Source organism: Macaca mulatta, chromosome 11, assembly GCF_049350105.2.
Source record: "Macaca mulatta isolate MMU2019108-1 chromosome 11, T2T-MMU8v2.0, whole genome shotgun sequence".
NCBI classification, from domain to species: domain Eukaryota; kingdom Metazoa; phylum Chordata; class Mammalia; order Primates; family Cercopithecidae; genus Macaca; species Macaca mulatta.
In genome coordinates this window covers 126,945,001-126,963,641 of record NC_133416.1, presented here as the reverse complement: position 1 = coordinate 126,963,641, position 18,641 = coordinate 126,945,001, and the positions used below count along the sequence as shown (strand labels likewise).

Genomic DNA, 18,641 nt, shown 5'->3' with positions numbered 1-18,641 from the left:
TTGTCACCAGACTAAGGAGGTTGATTGCATAGCAAATTCCATAACCATGTAACTTTAGGATTTGGAGGGTTAGACCAAAAGAGAGAATTTTGCTTAACAGGACTGTCTTCAGAATTGGACCTCTTGAATGTGATTTGCCGTAGAAAACATTCGTGGGGGCCAGCTCAGCTTCCATTCTCAGAATACAATGGTTTCACTGGCTTGTTCCACTGGTTCTAAGCCATGGGGAGATTTTGCTTCCCTCCTCCCAGAGGACATTTGACAATGCCTGGAGACATTTTTGGTTGTCACAACTGGGAGGTACTACTGGTATCCAATGGGTGGAGGTCAGAGATGCTGCTCAACATCCTACAGTGCAAAGGACAGCCCCCCACTGTAAAGCAGGCCCAAAGCCTCAATAGTGCCAAGGTTGAGAAACCTTGGTCTGTTCTAGTTTTAGTCCCATGTCTTCCTTGGCAATTTAAATACTGCTAATGATGTCTAAAGCATGTAGACCGTGGCTCTAGGCCTACAGTGTTATATGAGAAAAATAGTTTCTCATTTGCCCACTCAAATGCTGAAGCTGTTTCCTGAAGCTGGGAAGGGTGGGGGTAGTGGAAATAGAGTCCAGTGTTGATCACTTTGTTTTCCTTTGAGTCTATTAATGATGAACGGAACTCTATTTACCCTAGAGGGATTGTTAGAGGTAGACGAAAAAACCTTGAAAATGACTTTATTACTCTGCATGACTCAGGCTGTGTTTCAGAGAGCCACGAAAAAGGAAACATAAAATAGACCAAGGGTATACACATCTTGGCCTGTTCTCACTGGCCAGTGAGTATTTCAGATGGCCTGGGCGAATTCACTCTAGGGGGAGGTAGCAGTTAAGAGCTGGCATCCTCATCTGGGGAAAGGCCCTTTAGCTGTATGAAAGACAAGACAATGTAGTTGTGGGAGCCAACCCTGAGGGCAGAGCCCAGTGGCTCGTCCTAGAGCCGGCGGCTGGGGTCCCAGAGACAGGGCTCCGGCTGCTGCTCCAGCTTTTGGGATCTTCTCCAAATGTCTGGCTCACTACAGTGACGATGACTCTTAGGAGGACCCTGTGGATGTTTTTACAATTCTAATAGGGATGACTGGGGTTTTATGTATCTACAACTTCCGTGTTTTCTCCTGAAGACAATTATAGCTGGCATACCAGGGCAGAAGGCTCTAGTTTGTTTCTCCACTAATTTGCTGGTCAAGAGAAGTGCTGAAGCTTTATTCCTCAGAAACATTATGATTTGATGAGTGGTCCATGTCTTGGGTCTTCATCAGTTCATTCAAACCATTTGTAAACACTGGTGGATGTCTTAGCCCATTCAGTGCTGCTTTAACAAAATACCTGACAGTGGGTAATTTATAAAGAACAAAAATTCATTTGCTCAGAGTTCTGGAGGCTGGGAAGTCCAAGATTAAGGCATGGGCAGGTTTGCTTGTCTAGTGAGGGCTACTCTCTGCTTCCAAGATGGCGCCTTGTGCTTGGGTCCTCTGGAAGGGAGAAAAGCTGCGTGTCCTCATGTGGCAGAAGGTGCCAGGGCACATGAGCTGAATGCTGCCTGGAGCCTCTTTGATAAGAACCTTAATTTCATTCATGAGAAGAGGGGCTCTCATGACCTAATCTCTTCTTAAAGGCCCTACCTCTTAGTACTATCGTACTGGGGACATTTGAATTTTGAAGGTGACATAATAGCAGAGGAGGATCAGATATGGGAAGTAAATGCTTGAAAGTGAAATTGTGCTCATACAGAAGGAACTGAATTAAAATGAAATTTTGTTCTTTCCTAGAATGGCTCGTTCAGTCTCTGACCTCAGCCATAGATCGTATCATGATGTTCCAGGTTTTTCCTCTCAGCCTTAGGAGCCTTGGAGATTTCCTAATTGAGCTAGTTGAGGTGCAGGCGCAATTTTCTTGTCTGGCTTTTTGACTTCCTGTTGTGGCCCTGGCCCTGCAATACTGATTTACATTTTAGTAATTTTTAGGCTTTAATTTGGCTCTATAAATTCACCTACCAGTTTCTAGAGGGAAAAATATATCTTCATTGAAAAGCAATTTGAGTTAAGCTTTAACTAACTGTAAGTCCTCGCCCATAAAGGAAATGCTAATGGAGAAAGGATTACTTGGTCATAGGACACAATTTGACATATGGTTTTGCCCCTGCGATTTGGGCAAAACAAGGTCTCCTTTTCCACCTTTGTAAAATCACTGTTAACCTTTAGCTTCTTGGGTATGCAGGCTTTCACTTGGTGGGCAGGCTTTCCGACTATAATGTGCTTTTTAAAGAAAATGAAATCCTTTGAATATGCACACACGTGTTGTCTCTGACCACGTCCTCTTGTTTTGCGTCTCCTCCATCTCAGCAGTGACCTCACCTGGAAGTTCCCTGTGGCCCCAGGGCTTGGCGAACTCACGGGGTGACCGGCTCCAGTACACTAGTCTTATTTTACATAGCATTTTCAGCTTGGGTTTTCTGCACCAGTGGGTAGAGCTCATTAGCATGCTTTCCTGCTAAATTTAAAATGTTCCCCGATAACCTGAGAAGGCTTAAAGGGACACCCATAACCTTCCACCTTTTTGGAGGAAGGACATAGCCTTTTTTAGTGGATGAAAATAGCTCTGACTCCACAAATGTCCTGGTATCTCACACACCAGGGTCACAATCCCAGGTTGTCCCGTGGGGCTTGTTTAGGAGCAAAAGGAAACAAACCCTCTAGCCTAGGGACACCACCAACTTGCCGAAGCCAGGGGCCTCTGCTGTTACCCTCCTTCAGCTTTCCCTTGTGACTCGAGCTGTTCAGAGGGGCTCAGTTATAGGGGTCCCTTAACAGGCTTCCAAACTGTGTGAATGGGTGGGTCACAGGAATGGTTCTCAGGCCTGGGCAGCTGGAGTAGCCCTGTCCGCTCAGAGCCACAAGAATGGTACTGAAACGCAACTCTGGAAGAGTCGTCTCTTCTCCAAGGGACTGAGTAAAATCAGACCTCCTCCAGGCACATGTCCAATTATTTTTACAAAGTTTTATTGAAACTTGTACATCAAGGTGACAGTAATTCACTGTTTTGAAAACAGTAACAAAAAGGGTACCCCCAAACTCAGGTATACCAAGTAAATACTGGAACCCAGGGAGCTCACTCCTCCCTCTCCCACCAGGAGCAAAGGGTGTAACAGGAGCTTCCGCTGACTCACAGGAACCTAGGATAGTGGGCACATCTGTGGCGACTCCTGGGAAACAGCTGCGTGTAAAGAAGTCTGCTTTGGTCCAAAGGACATCTTCCTGACCCAAACTCAGAAGGCTGCTGTCAAGTTCTACATTCCTTTCAGAATCAGCAGCAGCAACTGCTGCCGTCTTGCTTGCTAACTAGGGGCAGAGGTCCTGAGCAAGGTGCCACGGGACCTTGTAAAATCACACTGTGTTGATTTTACAGGGAGGAGGGTAGAGTGCCTCTCAAGTTTTCACGGTTAACACCGTCATCTATTATGACTGAAATAAAAAGCTGGACGACCTGCCAGGTAACTGGTCGGTCCTCAGGATCATCCAGCTGAATGGAGAAATCCGGCAGTGGGTTGAGAGGTCTGTTCTGAGAACAGATTATTGCTGAGCAGAGTTCATATGACTTCCAGTCGTGGTGACTTAAAAAATTGCCTTAAGGCTGCACAGCCAGTCACCTCTGCTTACAGAGTACTTAGTGCACGCGACTGTAAGAAACAATTGTAAAACTTCATCTAGAAATCAGACGGCTTCTAATTTCTATAGAAAGGACACCTCCCTGGAGCCGAGAGACAATCTATTGCTGATTTTGAAGGAGAGGCAAGACCAACACTGTACTTAGTTCCACAGCCAGGCCTCAACACGGTCAAGTGGCTGTCCTTAAAAACACACAGACGACTGGAAACGATGTGTGGCTTCAGTCCCTGTTTCCCAGAATTTTACTGGCAAAGGAGTTAGCGTTCATTTTTGGCTTAAGAAGAATCGAGAATGCGGGTTTAGAGCTGCACCTGGCCTCACGCACCGAGGGGCCAGGGCTGCAGATACTCTGCTGCCCCTCCCTCTTTTCTTGGCCTTGATGAGTCCCGGAGGCTCAAAGCCATGGGGGTGCTAGGAGGACTGTCACAGACCGAGGTGCTGCAGGAGCTGCTCTGCCTGGACAAACCTTCAAGGAGGACCAGGGCAAGTATGAAATGTCTTCTGAAGAGTGTGAAATGAGCAATGTACAGTCCGTCCCCTCTTGGGGAAAGCATGCACGCGTGGAGCCTGGCAGTGCACTGTCTCCTGGGCCACCATCGGCCCCCAGCTCTTCATATGGGCTTGTATAACAAGGTGGTGACGTACTTCTTCTTGTACCGGTGGGTTGCGCTGAGCACCATCACTCCATCCTAAGGAACAAGGTGGAAATGATCAAAGGCTGGACTAAGGGGCTCGAGCCTCAGAGTACATGAGAATCATTAAGGGCTTCATAAAACCACAAATTCCCGGGCCATCTTCAGAACCTGAGCCTGAGGGCCTGTGTCAGACCCTGGAAGCTGCCCTTTAAGTCAGTTCCCCCAGGTCATTCCACTGCTGGGGGTCCTCAGAGCACACACTGGGCAACACAGCTCTCACGGGGACAGACATGGCATTACCTTGATAGACAGTGCGTACAGGTGGTTCAGCATGACATGATTGGGCTCAGGGAGCAAAGCTGGATCACACTGTGAGGGAACAAAGGCAGTGGTGAGCATCTGGGATTTGGAAAAAAAGATTCTCCCCTTTATTTCACAGCGCCAGATAGCAAAGGACAGGAGGCGGCGCTCAGGCCGACCTCTCTTCCCAAGTCAGGCAGCGCAAGGGCTTGTCCAAGACGACAGGTGAGATGAAGGTCATGCCTTCTGACCTGAAGGGAGCTCCCTGCGTGCCTGCTGGAGGCATTTACCCCGGCCTCTTTGAAGTGTGGGCCACGGCCCTGTCCTCTTGTGGAGGGAGGGGCAGGAAGAAAGTGGCTGTCTGTTGAAAGAACTTTCAGAGAACACAGGAAGAGACCGTCTGCACTAAACGCTCCTGGGCAATGGATTCGAAACTTGTATCTGTAAGACTCAGACAATAACCTGAAGAATGAAACGGATACCTGGGCAAGACACCACTATACTCTGGAAAAGTTCCCACCGGGCTGGCACTCAGAACTGCCCGCCGCGCCTTCCTATGTTTTAAGAGAAGCCAGAAACTGGGATTTATTTTTTCACTGTATACCCCCAACTTTTATAAACGCAATTCAAATGGAAAAAAGTGTAGAACAACTGCTGTAGGCTTAGGATCCCAGAGACTGGGCCAATCATTGTGTCAACAAATACTGAGCAAGCTCCTGCTGGGAGGCCGTTCGGGGTGGCTGCTGAGAGCACCAACTACCGGCCAGGCTGATGTGAATGCTGGCTCGGCCAGTTACTGTGTGAACTTAAGAGGTGTTTTTTAAAAAAGTAATCAATTTCAAAGACTGACAGATAAAATTGTGTATATTTACCATGTACAATATGTTGTTTTGAAATATGGATATGTTGTGGAATGGCTAAATCAAGCTCATTAACACACGCATAACATGCTTACCATTTTTTTGTGGTGAGAACACTTAAAAGCTACTTTTAGTGCAGTGCTGATGGGCATGTAAATTAGTACAACCATTATGGGAAATGGTATGAAGGTTCCTCAAAAATCATAACTAAAATTACCACATGATCTAGCAATCCCACTACAGGGCAGATACTCCAAGGAAATGAAATCAGCATGTCAGAGATATCTGTACTCCCACGTTCACTGCAGCTCTATTCATAATAGCCAAGACGTGGAATCAACGTAGGTGTCCACCAGTGGATGAATGGATAAAGAAACGAGGTACCGAGATACACAATGGAGTACTGCTGAGCCTTAAAGGAATCCTGTCATTTGTGACAGCATGGATAAACCTGGAGGACACTAAGTGAAATAAGCCAGGCACAGAAAGATAAATCCCGTATGATGTCACTTAAGTGGAATCCAAGAAAGTCAAACTCACAGAAGTAGACAGTGGAGTGGTGGTTGCCAGCAGCTAGGAGTGGCGGGGGTAGGGAGATGCTGGTCAAAGAACACAACATTTCAGTTAGACAGGAGGAGTAAGTTCAAGAGATCGTCTGTGCAACACGGCGACTATTAATAACCACGTATTACATTCCTGCAAATCTCTAAGAGAGTAGATTGTAAGTGTTTTCCCTACTTCTCCGTGCTTGTTTCCCCATCCCTAAAATGGGGGTAATAGCAGCACCTACTTCACATGGTGGTTGTGAGGCTTAAATACATGAAAAGCACTTAAGATTAGTTTGGGGCAAAATAAATGTTAACGCTTTAGTAATGACAACTGTAACCACAGTTTACATTAGAGCTTGGTGCTACCTTGGACAGACGGGTCCTGACATTCTCATATTCGCAGCCCCCTGGGCCACTCTCAGCTCGTCTATTCCCAGCAGCAGTCTCCATCAGAGAAGATGGCTAGTGATGCCTCCCTTTTCTAGAAAAAACAAAACCTTACTAGCTTAGGAGGGCACTGAAAGTCATCTAACCCACCAACCTTTGTAAAGTTAGAGCTAAGGGAAGCAGTGTCGACTAAGCGCTTCTAAGGCAGAAGCTACATGTCCTTGAAACTCTTCACCTGTGGCCTATTTGAGACTGTTGCCAACTCAGTGCTGGAAAGACGGTGGGTCCTGCTTACCACTGGCCTCTTCTGGGCCTCCCTTCTGACCTGAAGGGAGCTCCCTGCATGCCTGCTGGAGGCATCGGTGTGTGTCTCTGGCCAGGCATTTACCCCGGCCTCTTTGAAGTGTGGGCCACGGCCCTGTCCTCTTACGGAGGGAGGGGCAGGATGGCCACCCAGCTGCAGGGGCACTCCCAGCACAGGAGGTGACCTGAGAAAGGCAAGTCCTGTTGGAGTAGGGTAACAAGCACTGAGACCCTGTCCTGGCAGCCCGGCAGGGACCGCTGTAGGGACGCCTGCACGTGTACATGTTCCTTCCTCATCTCGGCACACGTGCCCTCCACTTCAGGGTGGGGTGTTCAGTAGCAGCATGGTCACTTTAAGCGCCTCATAAACAGTGTCTCTTATGAGGTAGCTTGGGCCAAGCTGAATTCCTGGATTCCTAAGAATTATGGCTGTGCCATACATTCCAGAGCGAGGTGGACTGGGCAGGCAATCCAGGTTAGATGGGACAGAAAACAGAATCACAACAGAATTGGCTGTTCTTCAGGATCCAGGACGACACACACTTCTTTTCTGCAGGTAATGATTTCCCGGAGGAGAAATGTGTGTTACCTAGATATCCCAAATTTTGATCCAGGAGTACAGATATTTCTAAAAGCAATTTAATGATTAAAACTGGATTCTAAAATGTGGGGGCCAGAGCATAGTTCCAGTATGTAGCTTACTAAGAAGGGATGGTATTACAATTTGTCGTGAAATTTAAATGTAACAGGGCTCAGGCTGAAGCAGGAGTGAAGGACAAGGAAGAAAAGTGCAGAAAGGCTTTGTAAGACGAGGCGGCGGCGTCCACACTCGGTGTCCACACTCTTGCTATCAGCCCATCCCCACAGCAGAGGTGAACGGCACAGTTCACACAAGGAGGCGACACTGAGCTTGCTCACCTGCTGCTTTGCAAAAGGTGGACACAGGAAAGAAAGCAACTGAACATGACCCATGGAGGACGGTCCAGGCAGACGCCCACCTACTTACGGAAATCCCTGTGTCCTTGTTTAGGATGACCTGGAGGAGATGCGGGGGGAGAATGGGTGGCGCCCGAAAGCGCTCTTCGGGTTTGCAGACATAGGGCTCCTGATGGTAGGGTCCCGGCGGGGAGCTGGACAGCTCTGTTGGGAGATGGTAACAGGACATTTACTTGGAAAATCAGGCATTCTAGCAGCAGCCTTATTTATGTTGTCATCATCTTGTCTTCCTTTTCTCTTGTTCCCTCAATGCAGATTTACGTTCTCTTGAAGGATGCACTGGTTCCAAGAGTGCAGAACAGAGAGGAGAAAACCCTTTTGGAATCTGGGTGACTAGCATACAACTCAGTAGTCAACTCAGACGCCCTAGTGGAAGACGTGGCCCAGCCAGTGAGTCTGGGTCAGATCACAAGGAGGCTGTTCTCGATAACGTAATCCCACATGCACGGCAGAATAATACTTCCTTCTCCCTTCCGGCTGGGCTGGCAAAACCACAAAGAAGCTGGAGACTAAGTGAGGATTAAGTGGCTAAGTCCAAGTTATGGACACCGCCAGCCGCAATACAACAGAAGATAAGGCAGTCTGTTTAGACAGAGGCAGTGGAGAAAACAGGTTAAATGAGGCGTATTTCAAAATGGTGGGGGGGGGATTGAAAGCCCAATTTCTGATGGCTCTTTAACTCCATTACACTCGAGTTCCTTCCAAACTCTTGCTTGAGTATCTGGATTATTCAGATACACTGAGAAGCTTCTACAAGAGCAAGATTTCATAATGCTAGCACAGCTGGACAGTGACGTTTGGCCAGCCGGAAGGTACCAAGCCATCATCCAAAGAATGCATGGGATGATTCTGGTCGCCAGATCCTGGGGCTCGTCCAGAGAAAATCTGCTATGCCCCAGCTCTGCCAATTCCCTCAATGTCATTTTTTAGGGGACAAGCCCCTTTTATGTGACCCAACCATATTACAGCAAGAAACTGAGAAAAGCATTAAGTGCAGAAAACTGAGCCATAAGGAGTAAATAACATTTTGAGGAAGTAAGTGTCGAAATAGAAGTCTGTAGAGAACGCGGAATTAGCTTCTTATCAGTGAGGGCTCAGTTTTCTTTCCCTAGGTGGAAACTTGACTAGAAAGCTTGTAAGTGGCCGAAAATTACATGTACCAGTAAGTTACACATTTTGGAGGATATCTGGGCACACTTCCTCCATTCCCTGATTCCCAACTATCTGTAAAAAACCTACATTATCTCTAAGAGACTAATTATCCAGATAAAAGCACACTGAATTTGATTTCCAAGTCCTGCTCAACAAACTGTCAACCACAGTGAGCCCAGTGTGATTGACATTTTACCCCTGTGATTTCTGAACTGGTAACAAGAAATCCTGGTGGCAGAACTTCCAGGCCCGACTAGACAATGACGAAGAACTGTCAGCTGAACGGAATCTGTTCTCTTAGTGCGCCAGATGTTCTTCTGGGGCATCTTTCCACTGCCTCCCTCAGGGTCCAGGAATTGTTAAGCCCCCGCCTCCAAGAAGGGGAAGTGTGGTTGGCACCAACAACTCAGATCGCAACCCTCCTCCCCGAACTGTACGAATCATGTCCCAGGTAGTTTCTTCCTGTGGGGCTTGGAAGGAAAGCAATTTACTAAAACCTCGATGCCTGAAACGCTCTTAGAAGATGGGGAAGTTTTACTGGGTCTGTATTTCTGTACCAAATAGCTTCCCATCAAGGAGACCTGCACTGTGCAGGCTGTTTCCCATGGGGAGCCGCCTCCTCCCTGAACGGATTCTCACAAGGTACCAATGTACCACACAAGTGACCGCTAAGGTCACTGAGGTGTCCCTTTACCACCATCAGGCTGAAATGCTTCAGGCACCACAAGTGGGATGAGACACAGGCTTCCCCAGCCCTGGGCTGTCACTGACTCAGTGCGACCCTCCAGGGCCTCTTCAGCCCTGTCCTTGGCGTGAGATCAACCTACGGTTCCATTTCCGCTGTCTGCTTTCTGTAGCCAAGGAGACCTACTGAATACCGGAGAGGACCAGGGAAACGACTTATACCTCCCTTGCGGCTAAATTTCAACAACTTGACAGTTAGGAATTAAGTTCTGTGGCCTTTAAGGGGGGGGCCACAAATGCCTATCTGATTGGGCAGCTTCAGCTCAAGAGAGGCAAGAGAAACAAGAGTATTTCTAGACTGTACAGCCCCCACCTGCACGCATGTGGTATAAAATAACTGTGTTCATACCAGACACATCGGAGCACTTTTGGGAATCCACCATTAAAGCATCAAATACTTCAAAGTCAGTTTTCTTCACTTGAATGATGTTGTTAACTGTGCCAAGCTGGCTGGTTACTATGGGCTGGGAAGAGACAGACAGGCAGAAATCATAACGTGGAAGGTCTGCGGAGTTCTTCTTCAGAGGACTTGGAGTTCCTGGCTGGAAGGCCTCATCTCCTGGCTAGCCACCCTGCTCATCTTGGTCAAGTATGCCAACTGTCTGCCAGTTACTGCTGCTGTCCAGCTCTGCCACACACAGGAACTTTTACTAGCTCGGCAAAGGGACCTGGCGGCAATCCCTTGGGAAGGTGATTTGTTTGGATTGTGCGGGCGCCCAGAGGACCAGAGGTGGGAGGAAGAGTACCTCGGAAGGGTCGTGGGTCCACTGGCCATCCACAAAGAACTTGTACTGATGCTCTCCTTCCGGCAGATCCAGGATGGCTACAAAGTTATTGTGGCTGTGAGGAAAAAGGAAGCAGAGGAATTCAGTGGGGGGGGCTGCCTCCTGAGCTTACTTGCCAAACCAGCTACAGAACAAAACGTTTCCACATAAAACCAAGAGTTCAGCTGCAGAACAAACATTTTTAGCCCATTTAGACAATTCAGCATAATGATCTCAAACTGGAAAGGCCATAAGGAAGCAGCAGTGTGACACACTTTCCTGAAAACGCACCTTGCTCAAATACCAGGAAACCACAGCCCTAACGTGAAAAGGTCAACAGTCAGGCATTTGTGCTTCTCAAGCTAGAAAGGCTCCTGGATGCCAAGGAGGATAACAACACAAGACAAACAGCAAGCTGCCTCGTTTTACCCTTTGTCACTTTGCCTTGGGCAGGAGAAGGGATCGACTGAATAGGAAGCTCAGATGTTCTCTAAAGAAACTTGCCTAACAACGAAAAACCACACTCTGGAAGAGCCCTTTCATTGGGTTGTTTTGTCCCGACTTGAACTGACTTGTGACTGCTGGGCTGAGTGGCTCCCTCCTTCTCCAACGGAACCGCTGGAAAGCAGGCAGTGCCTGACAATAGGCCTGACACTTTCTCCCTCATTTTCTCAGGAATACTCACTAAAGGTGTTCTCTCACTGACAACTTAAGACAGAAGTCCATGCTGGGGTTCCTGATAAAATGTCTTACTATAATCCTTGCTAATGATGCCTATATAGTATGTATTTTTTCTTTTTGGAGACAAAGTCTTGCTCTGTTGTCCAGGCTGGAGTGCGGTGCTGCAAACACTGCTCACTACAGTACTGACCTCTCAAACAATCCTCCCATCTCAGCCTCCTGAGTAGCTGGGGCTACAGGTGCACACCACCATGCCCAGCCAATTTTTACTGTTTTTGTAGAAATGGGGGTCTCACTATGTTGCCCAGGCTGGTCTTGAACTCCTAGCCTCAAGCAATCCTCCTGCCTCAGCCTCCAAAAGTGCTGGGATTATAGGCATGAGCCACCATGCCCAGCCAACATGTACTTTTCAAACAAAGTATTACACGGAGTCAAAGTCAGATGAACCCTCAGAGATCATCTGGTCCAATATTCCCTCTTTACAGAAAGGAACGCTGAGGCTCAGATGTTAGGCCATGTCAGCGTGGCCAATATGGGCTCAAATGTGGGTTTCTAAGATTCCCAGGCCAGTGCCCCCTTACTGCATTAGGAATAGATTTTTGTGTTTCTGTGGAAAAGTCCTGACTGAACAGATAGGTGAGGATCTGAAGTGAAAGATGTCTGTGAAACAGAAATAGTCTCTTTCTTCTGTACTCTAAACCTAGAGACCACTAAGGTTTAACATTTGAACCTTAAGACTTATTAAGCAAAATCATTTTTCCACTAGCCATCCATTTTATACAAACATCCGTTTTCTATTCTCCCACAGAGATGTTTCAGAAAGAAGAGAATTTATGTTAAGACAAATAAGTGAACACTCCCCAGGCAATTACCTTCTGGTGAGGGGAAGTTTACTCCAGTTGTTGAAAGACCCAGATAAGTAAACTTCCTTTCCGCCCCCCGTCCACCGAAACACAGTTGGCCGAGCCTGGGCGGGGGCTTTATCATTCACTTCCAGATCATGCTGCCAGGCCAGGAATTCCTCCTTCTCCGGTGCCTAGAAGCAGAGCAGTTTACTCAGAAAGCCATAAGCGAGCTCCCTACAACAGACGACATTGACAATTTATTCTAAAGAGGCAGCTGTTACTACCTAGGTTCATAGGATTGGAAACTTACTAGTGGTGCCTCAGTTTCCCTGCCTGCAAAATAGAAATATATTTTTTAAGGTTGTGGTGAAGACTGAGACAGTCTATGTAAGTGCTCTGCATAGTGTCTGACACAGTGAGTGCTTACTAATTAGCTTTGTTGTCATTAAAGAGGTTGACATCAAAATTCTAGAAGCTATAAAACCCACTTGGAAGGGGCAACTATGAATCCAAGGCTAGCTTAATAAATGTCATGTTCCTTCCTTAATTAAGCAAGATTTGAAGTACACTCATGTGCACGATGTCTTAGTCAACAATGGACTGTATATATGGTAGTCCCATAAGATTATACCATATTTTTGTTGTATCTTTTCTATGTTTAGATATACTAAAATACACAAATCCTTAAATACACTTGTGGAATAAGTGTCTACAGTATTCAGTAGAATAACATTCTATACAGGTTTACAGCCCATGAGCAATAGGTTACACAGTATAGACTAGGTGATATGGTTTGGCTCCTCGTCCCCACCCAAATCTCACCTTGAATTGTAATCCCCATAATCCCCACGTGTCAAGGGCAGGGCCAGGTGGAGGTAAGTGATCATGGGGGCGGTTTCCCCCATGCTGTTCTCTGACAGTGAGTGAATCTCATGAGAACTGATGGTTTTATAAGCGTCTGGCATTTCCCCTGCTTGCTCTCATTCTCTCTTCTGCTGCCCTGTGAAGAGGTGCCTTTTACCATGATTGTAAGTTTCCTAAGGCCTCCCCAGCTAGGCGGAACTGAGTCAATTAAACTTCTTTTCTTTATAAATTACCCAGTCTCGGGTATGTCTACATAGCAGCCTGAGAATAGACTAGCAGACTAGGTTTGTGTAAGTACACTCTACGATGTTCACACAATGATAAAATCACCTAATGATGTATTTCTCAGAACATGTCCCTGTCATTAAGTGATGTATGACTGTACATGAAAATTTAAGAGGAACAATTCTAGAGCTGTCAACCTGAAAATGGGCAAATTCAGATTTTGAGGATGGGGAAAAACTGCTCACAAAGTTCTGTCTAGGGACTGGGGAATAAAGCAAGACAAAGACTGAACCCTCATTAGGATAAAGGATAACCTCGTGTGGTAAGTTCCGTATAACTGAGGTATTCCAGAATAAGAAACTCATCCAACTCTACCTGGATGACATATGTAGTCATGCACCTTTTAGATTTTTTCCTAGTCAGGAGCCAAAGACTTAAAAAGAGCAGAGGGTTCTGGCTGGAAGACTCTTTAGGGAGTTAAGCAGGCTTCCAGCCCCTTCCTTTCAAATACCTCAGCTTATCCAAATGATGCCTGCATTCGCTGAATTCTAACAAGATCTACATATTAAATAACAGACTGGAATCACTTCACACTAAGAATAACTATACCCAAAATAGCGCACTAGTGTAATTAAAAGAATTCACGACTTTTTTGGTATCTGGGGATTTCAGTAACTTCTAATGAAGTGAGAATGGACGCTGCTTGAAATCATTCCCCATAGATTATGTGTGTGCTCAACATTTGCTGGAGGTGTTTTGGAATAGTAAAAGAACAAATACTTCTTGAAGAAAGTAGTTCTTTCTTTGGTGAAGAAAGACACCAAAGTAGTTTGATTCTTTTGGTGTCTTAAATAGCCTTCTTGGGACCAGGGACCAAAATTACTTCCTGGGGAAAGGACGTCATTAGAGAAACATGATTCTAAAGTTCACTTTGCACACAGCTCTTCAAGAATGCAACAAATTCAGAAAGCAAGTTCAAACCACAGGTTGCAGGCCCACATAAAAGCAGGCTTCTTGTAGTTAGGCTCAAAACAGATCCAAAAGAAGGTGTGAGATGTGATCACCTCGCTCAACATGAGGACAAACACAGATGGAATGAGTTGCCAGGCAATTAAATGGATGATGATTAACATGAAATTGGATACTAATAGGTATGTTGGGCAGAGGGCAGCTTTATCTTTCCCAAACCTACTTTGTTCCTTGAAACAATTAGTTCCTTTCGGACATAACACATAAATACCATTAAATGTCCTTGGACTGAACCCTGAGGCTGGAAATATCCACCATATGAAGGTGGTTAACAGGAGTGTGGCTGAAGCAGGAGTCAAATCACCTGAGCTTTTGATGAATTTAAACAGGCTGCAGCAGGAAGAAAAATGTTTGCACTGGCCTACTTCAGCGCGATTAAGTCATATTTAAACAACACTAGAGGGAAGTTCAGTGGCTGCTGGCTGCCTCCTTCCAACAGACCCTCATTACCCACTGACCTCTGTAAGTCCAAAGACTTTTCTATGTACGCTTTAAAAAAAAAAAAAAAAGCAGGGTGAGGCTGGGAGTGGTGGCTCATGCCTGTAATCCCAGCACTTTGAGCGGCCCACGCGGGCGGATCGCTTGAGGTCAGGAGTTCAAGACTAACCTGGGCAACATGGTGACACCCCACCTCTACCAAAAATACACAAAATTAGCCGGGCATGGTGGCTCACACCTGTAGTCCCAGCTACTCGGGAGGCTGAGGCAGGATGGCTTGAGCCCAGGAGACGAAGGTTGCAGTGCGCCGAGATTGTGGTTCTACCCTCCAGCCTGGGCAAGAGAGCGAGACTCTGTCTCAAAAAAAATTAAAAAAATAAATAAATAAATAAAAATAACTAGGGCGAATCAAGTGTTGGGCAGAACTAAACACCTCTGGCAACCGCCGTCAGCTGTTCCGCTCAACTTTCAGCTTGTATATGTACCTGGTTTGCCTCCAAAATGGATAATAAACTCCCAAACTAACTTTTACAAAAGTTCCAGTTTGTGTAAAGGTGAGAGAATTTGTCTCAAAGCGGTGAAATTAATTACACCTAAGAAAAGCAGAAGCTAGGTTCAATTACTGTTAGCTGACTCTGAATTAATTAAGAATTTGAAACTGTCCCAGAGCTGCTTTCTCCTTAATGCTGTTAAACGAAGTGAGTGCCTCCTCCCTCAGGGTGACTTTCTCATATTGGTAATTAGACTTAGGTTCTTGGACCGCTAAGAGGACTCTTACAGGACCATCTGGCTTTTAAGTGCACCGGGTAATGTACCACCTCCCTCCCCGTTCTGGTGGTTTTCGAAAAGATGTGACGGTAATCTAGTGGAGGGTTTCTCTCCTCAACATTAGTCAAGGGGAATCGGATTCCTGCACACTGCTCGCACCTTGATTTCCTCGGAGTGGAAGAGGTCGGCGTCTTCGGGGCTGTCCATCAGGATCTTGGGCCTGTCCCCGTCCTTGGTGCCCCCCGAGCTGTCCCTCCGGGGCGTCTTATGGCCACCATGCCGCTCCAGCGCGGCGCGCTCACTGCTCGTGTTGCCCATGATGAGGGTCTGCGGGGACACTGGGAAGCCGGACGGAGCCTCACTGCAGGAAAGGGACCCTGTGCAAGGGACTCCCAGAACCGCGGGTCCCAAGGAGCCTGCGGAAGGGAATCGGAGCACCGGGATACCACGCCCCTCGGGCTCGGGCCGGGAGCCGGTTCTAGCCGAGTCAGCAGCGTTGCCGAGTTCTCGCAATCGCGCTTTACCTGCCCAGGCAAGCTGTGGCGAGAACACAAGGAGCGCGAAAATAAACCGACACTTTCCCAACCGCTCCACCACCCCTCAGCGACTTCCGCTTCCGGCTACTCCTTAAGTCGGCCCGGCCTAGGGCGTGGTAGTGGCGGCGGCCGGCTAAACGCGCGAGGCTATCTAGATTCCATTTCCGCTTCCGGTCTTGAGCGGTGCGGTAACAGGTGCCCCGAGGCTGTCTCTGCAGGTCTCAGAGCGCGCAGTCGCAGTCGGCAGCCGGCCGCTCAGGGCCCGGCCCGGGACCAGGCGCTGCCGAGTGCCGGCAGGGGGCACCCCAGGGCGCCGGCAACCTGAGCCGTTCAAGCGCTGGGCTGAATAATGCCATTTAGATATATTTGCCCATTTTTAGTTGATTCTACACTCTACAGCCAGAGGGATCTTTCTAAAATGCAAATCTGATTCAGGAACTCCTCTTCTTAAAGCCCTTTTAGTGCACGTGCTCTCACGCTTTACAGTGCATTAGATTAACCTGGAGCGCTTGTTAAATGCAGCCCGCACTGCAGACCTGCAGAGAATCAAGATTTCTGAAGATTAGAGTCGGGGGTGCAGGCAGTCTTGCAGGTATTTGAGAAAATGGCAGACCATAAGATCTCTGGAAATTTTTTATGTCTAGTAGGTTGGGGGTTGTAAAATGCTGGAGTTATTAGTGTATTTTTATTGAGTGTGCAATCTTTTGATAGGTAATTTTGCAAGATATCTTGTAATCACTTCTGCAACATCCTTTTGCATAAGATGCATTAGCGTTTGTCATTTACTCTGGCCAGTGCTTCAACAAGAAGTGCATACAAATACGGTAGTAAAATATTCTCATCTTCTCACTGTCAGTCATTGTCATATTTTGTGGGTTTTATGGTGTGTGAATATCTCAAAATACTTTGCATTTGCCAGGTCAGGTCATGCATTTCACATACTGAACATTATTTAGTACCTAAAAAATTACCAGACATTGTGCTAAGGAAATGAGGAACACAAGATTACTAAGATAAGGTTTCTTGGAGAGAATTCGGCAGTATGCATCAAAATTAAAAAATGCACCTTCATTTTGACACACAATTTTACTCCTAGGAAACTTCTGCAGAAATACACACATGAAAATTATTTACAAGCATTATTTACAAAATATTTACATGCAAAAATATATTCTAAGATGCACCTGTCACCCACCATATCCCCATATATTTTAGTTTCTGAAATTGGATGCTTTTTACAATCAATGGAATCATAGACTTGGTGAAATAAGGAAATGAAAAACTACAAAATCCTAAAAGTTGTTCAGTAGAAGAATGGCAAAATGAACGGAATACATTCATTTTGTAGAATACCAAGCAACTTTTAAAAAGGAAGAAACAATTTTTCGGTCACTATGGGGAAGTGTCTATGATATTGCAAGGTCCAGGAGCAAGTGAGAGAACATGTTCAAGAGCGTGAGCTCTGAATTCAGCCTGCCCGGGTCAGATTCTGGCTTTACCATTTAGTAACTGTTACCTTAGTCTCTTTTGTGAAATGGGAATAAAAATAACACCTACTTTATAGGCTTGTTTTGTGAATTAATTGGAACGTGCATAAAAATGCTTAGCATAGCACTTGACTCTTAGTAAACACTCAATACCTGTTAGCACTTTTATTGGCACTATTAGGCTTGCAAATGGAAACTTCTGGAAGGGTATACAACACATTGTTAATAGTGGTCTTCTCTGGGGAGAGGAGGGAGATTGCAAATAGGAGTAGACAGAAAAGGGACTTTCACTTTTTCATTTATATAGGTCTGTATTTGAAAAATTTTCTACTGTGAGGATGTACTACTTTTTAATAAAAAAAATAAGATATGGTTCCAGCCCCAAAGGAATTAATATAGTACAGGCTGGCACAGACCCACAGAAAAGCAATAATATAGATAGCTAAGAGATTTTGTGGGAGCCCAGAAGGGACTTAAGCCAGACCAGGAAAAGGGAGGGGAGCCAGGAGGGTCTTCCTGGACCTGATGACTGAGAATTTGAATTTACTCAATATAATCAGAAATGTTGAATGTGCTTGCTGAATTAAATAAGCTAAGATACTGTGAATGACCCAGGATATCTTTTTTGAGCTGCTTTTCTAATAGCGGCCCTGACTTGGTTACATGAGACAGTGGGGTGTTGAGTTTGGGAATCTCTCCCAAACAGTTGGAGAGATAAGAAAGAACACATGAGCTGTGGATTCTTTATCTGAGCTATGCAGATACTTTGATGCACAAAGAAAGTTTTAAAACATCCGCTCTAGCTTGAATAAGATAACAGTGAAAGCATGGGCGGCCCTTGATATCAAATAGAATCAACAATATCCTGAGGATGCCGCCAACTGCTGATTGGAAAGTCTTACTATATTGTATCAAGATTTCATGACAAAGAAACTAACATTGGTATCTATCAGCTATTGGCCCCATATTGAAAATCATGGGTAGGGTAGATTCTCCAATTACAAGTGTCTACTTGGGTCCCAGCTGTGTCTCTCAGGGGTCATTTTGTGTTACTTATCTATGTAACAATGGTTTGTGACTTTCCCAAGCATCAGTACGCCTCATCTTTCTCTGACTCTCTGCTGATGTGGATATCAGACCACTCCATCTTGGGGGCTGGAGGTGTGCCAGGAAGTACAACTGTTAGCACATTACTGTGTAAGAGGCACCATCTACTTACTGCTGTCTGTCTAGCACCAGGGTAAAGACAGATAACAAATACCCTAGATTCTACCCCAGACAAACCAGGGCAATTTTAACACAGCCACAGCCAGGAGCACCCCACCCCCCAACCCCCGTAACCCTGCCTTCAAATTCACTGCAGCTCCAAGCCCAAAAAGA

General features: G+C 46.2%; 1 protein-coding gene across 5 annotated transcripts; it reads right to left on the bottom strand.

The window, feature by feature from the left end:
- Window positions 1-3,019: 3,019 nt before the first annotated feature.
- Window positions 3,020-15,856, bottom strand: PRKAB1 (protein kinase AMP-activated non-catalytic subunit beta 1). 5 transcript variants are annotated; one of them, XR_013400566.1, is made up of 9 exons: window positions 15,398-15,856; window positions 11,942-12,105; window positions 10,371-10,464; window positions 9,974-10,088; window positions 7,739-7,872; window positions 6,409-6,523; window positions 6,035-6,093; window positions 4,635-4,703; window positions 3,020-4,388 (listed from the first exon to the last, which is right to left on the bottom strand). XR_013400566.1 is itself a non-coding variant. In XM_015152911.3 (8 exons), exons 1-7 carry the CDS (start codon window positions 15,554-15,556, stop codon window positions 4,661-4,663), a joined length of 768 nt encoding a protein of 255 aa, XP_015008397.1. In that variant the 5' UTR covers window positions 15,557-15,856; the 3' UTR covers window positions 3,020-4,388; window positions 4,635-4,660.
- Between the last annotated feature and the right edge of the window lie 2,785 nt (window positions 15,857-18,641).

What these genes read in the sequence shown, in the direction of transcription:
- PRKAB1 (XM_015152911.3), bottom strand. Translation starts at nt 15,556, where the DNA reads ATGGGCAACACGAGCAGTGAGCGCGCCGCGCTGGAGCGGCATGGTGGC. An exon ending in TCCACTCCGAGGAAATCAAG is followed by an intron (nt 12,106 to 15,397) that starts GTGCGAGCAGTG and finishes CTCTGCTTCTAG; the next exon opens with GCACCGGAGAAGGAGGAATT. An exon ending in AAACTTCCCCTCACCAGAAG is followed by an intron (nt 10,465 to 11,941) that starts GTAATTGCCTGG and finishes TTTTCCTCACAG; the next exon opens with CCACAATAACTTTGTAGCCA.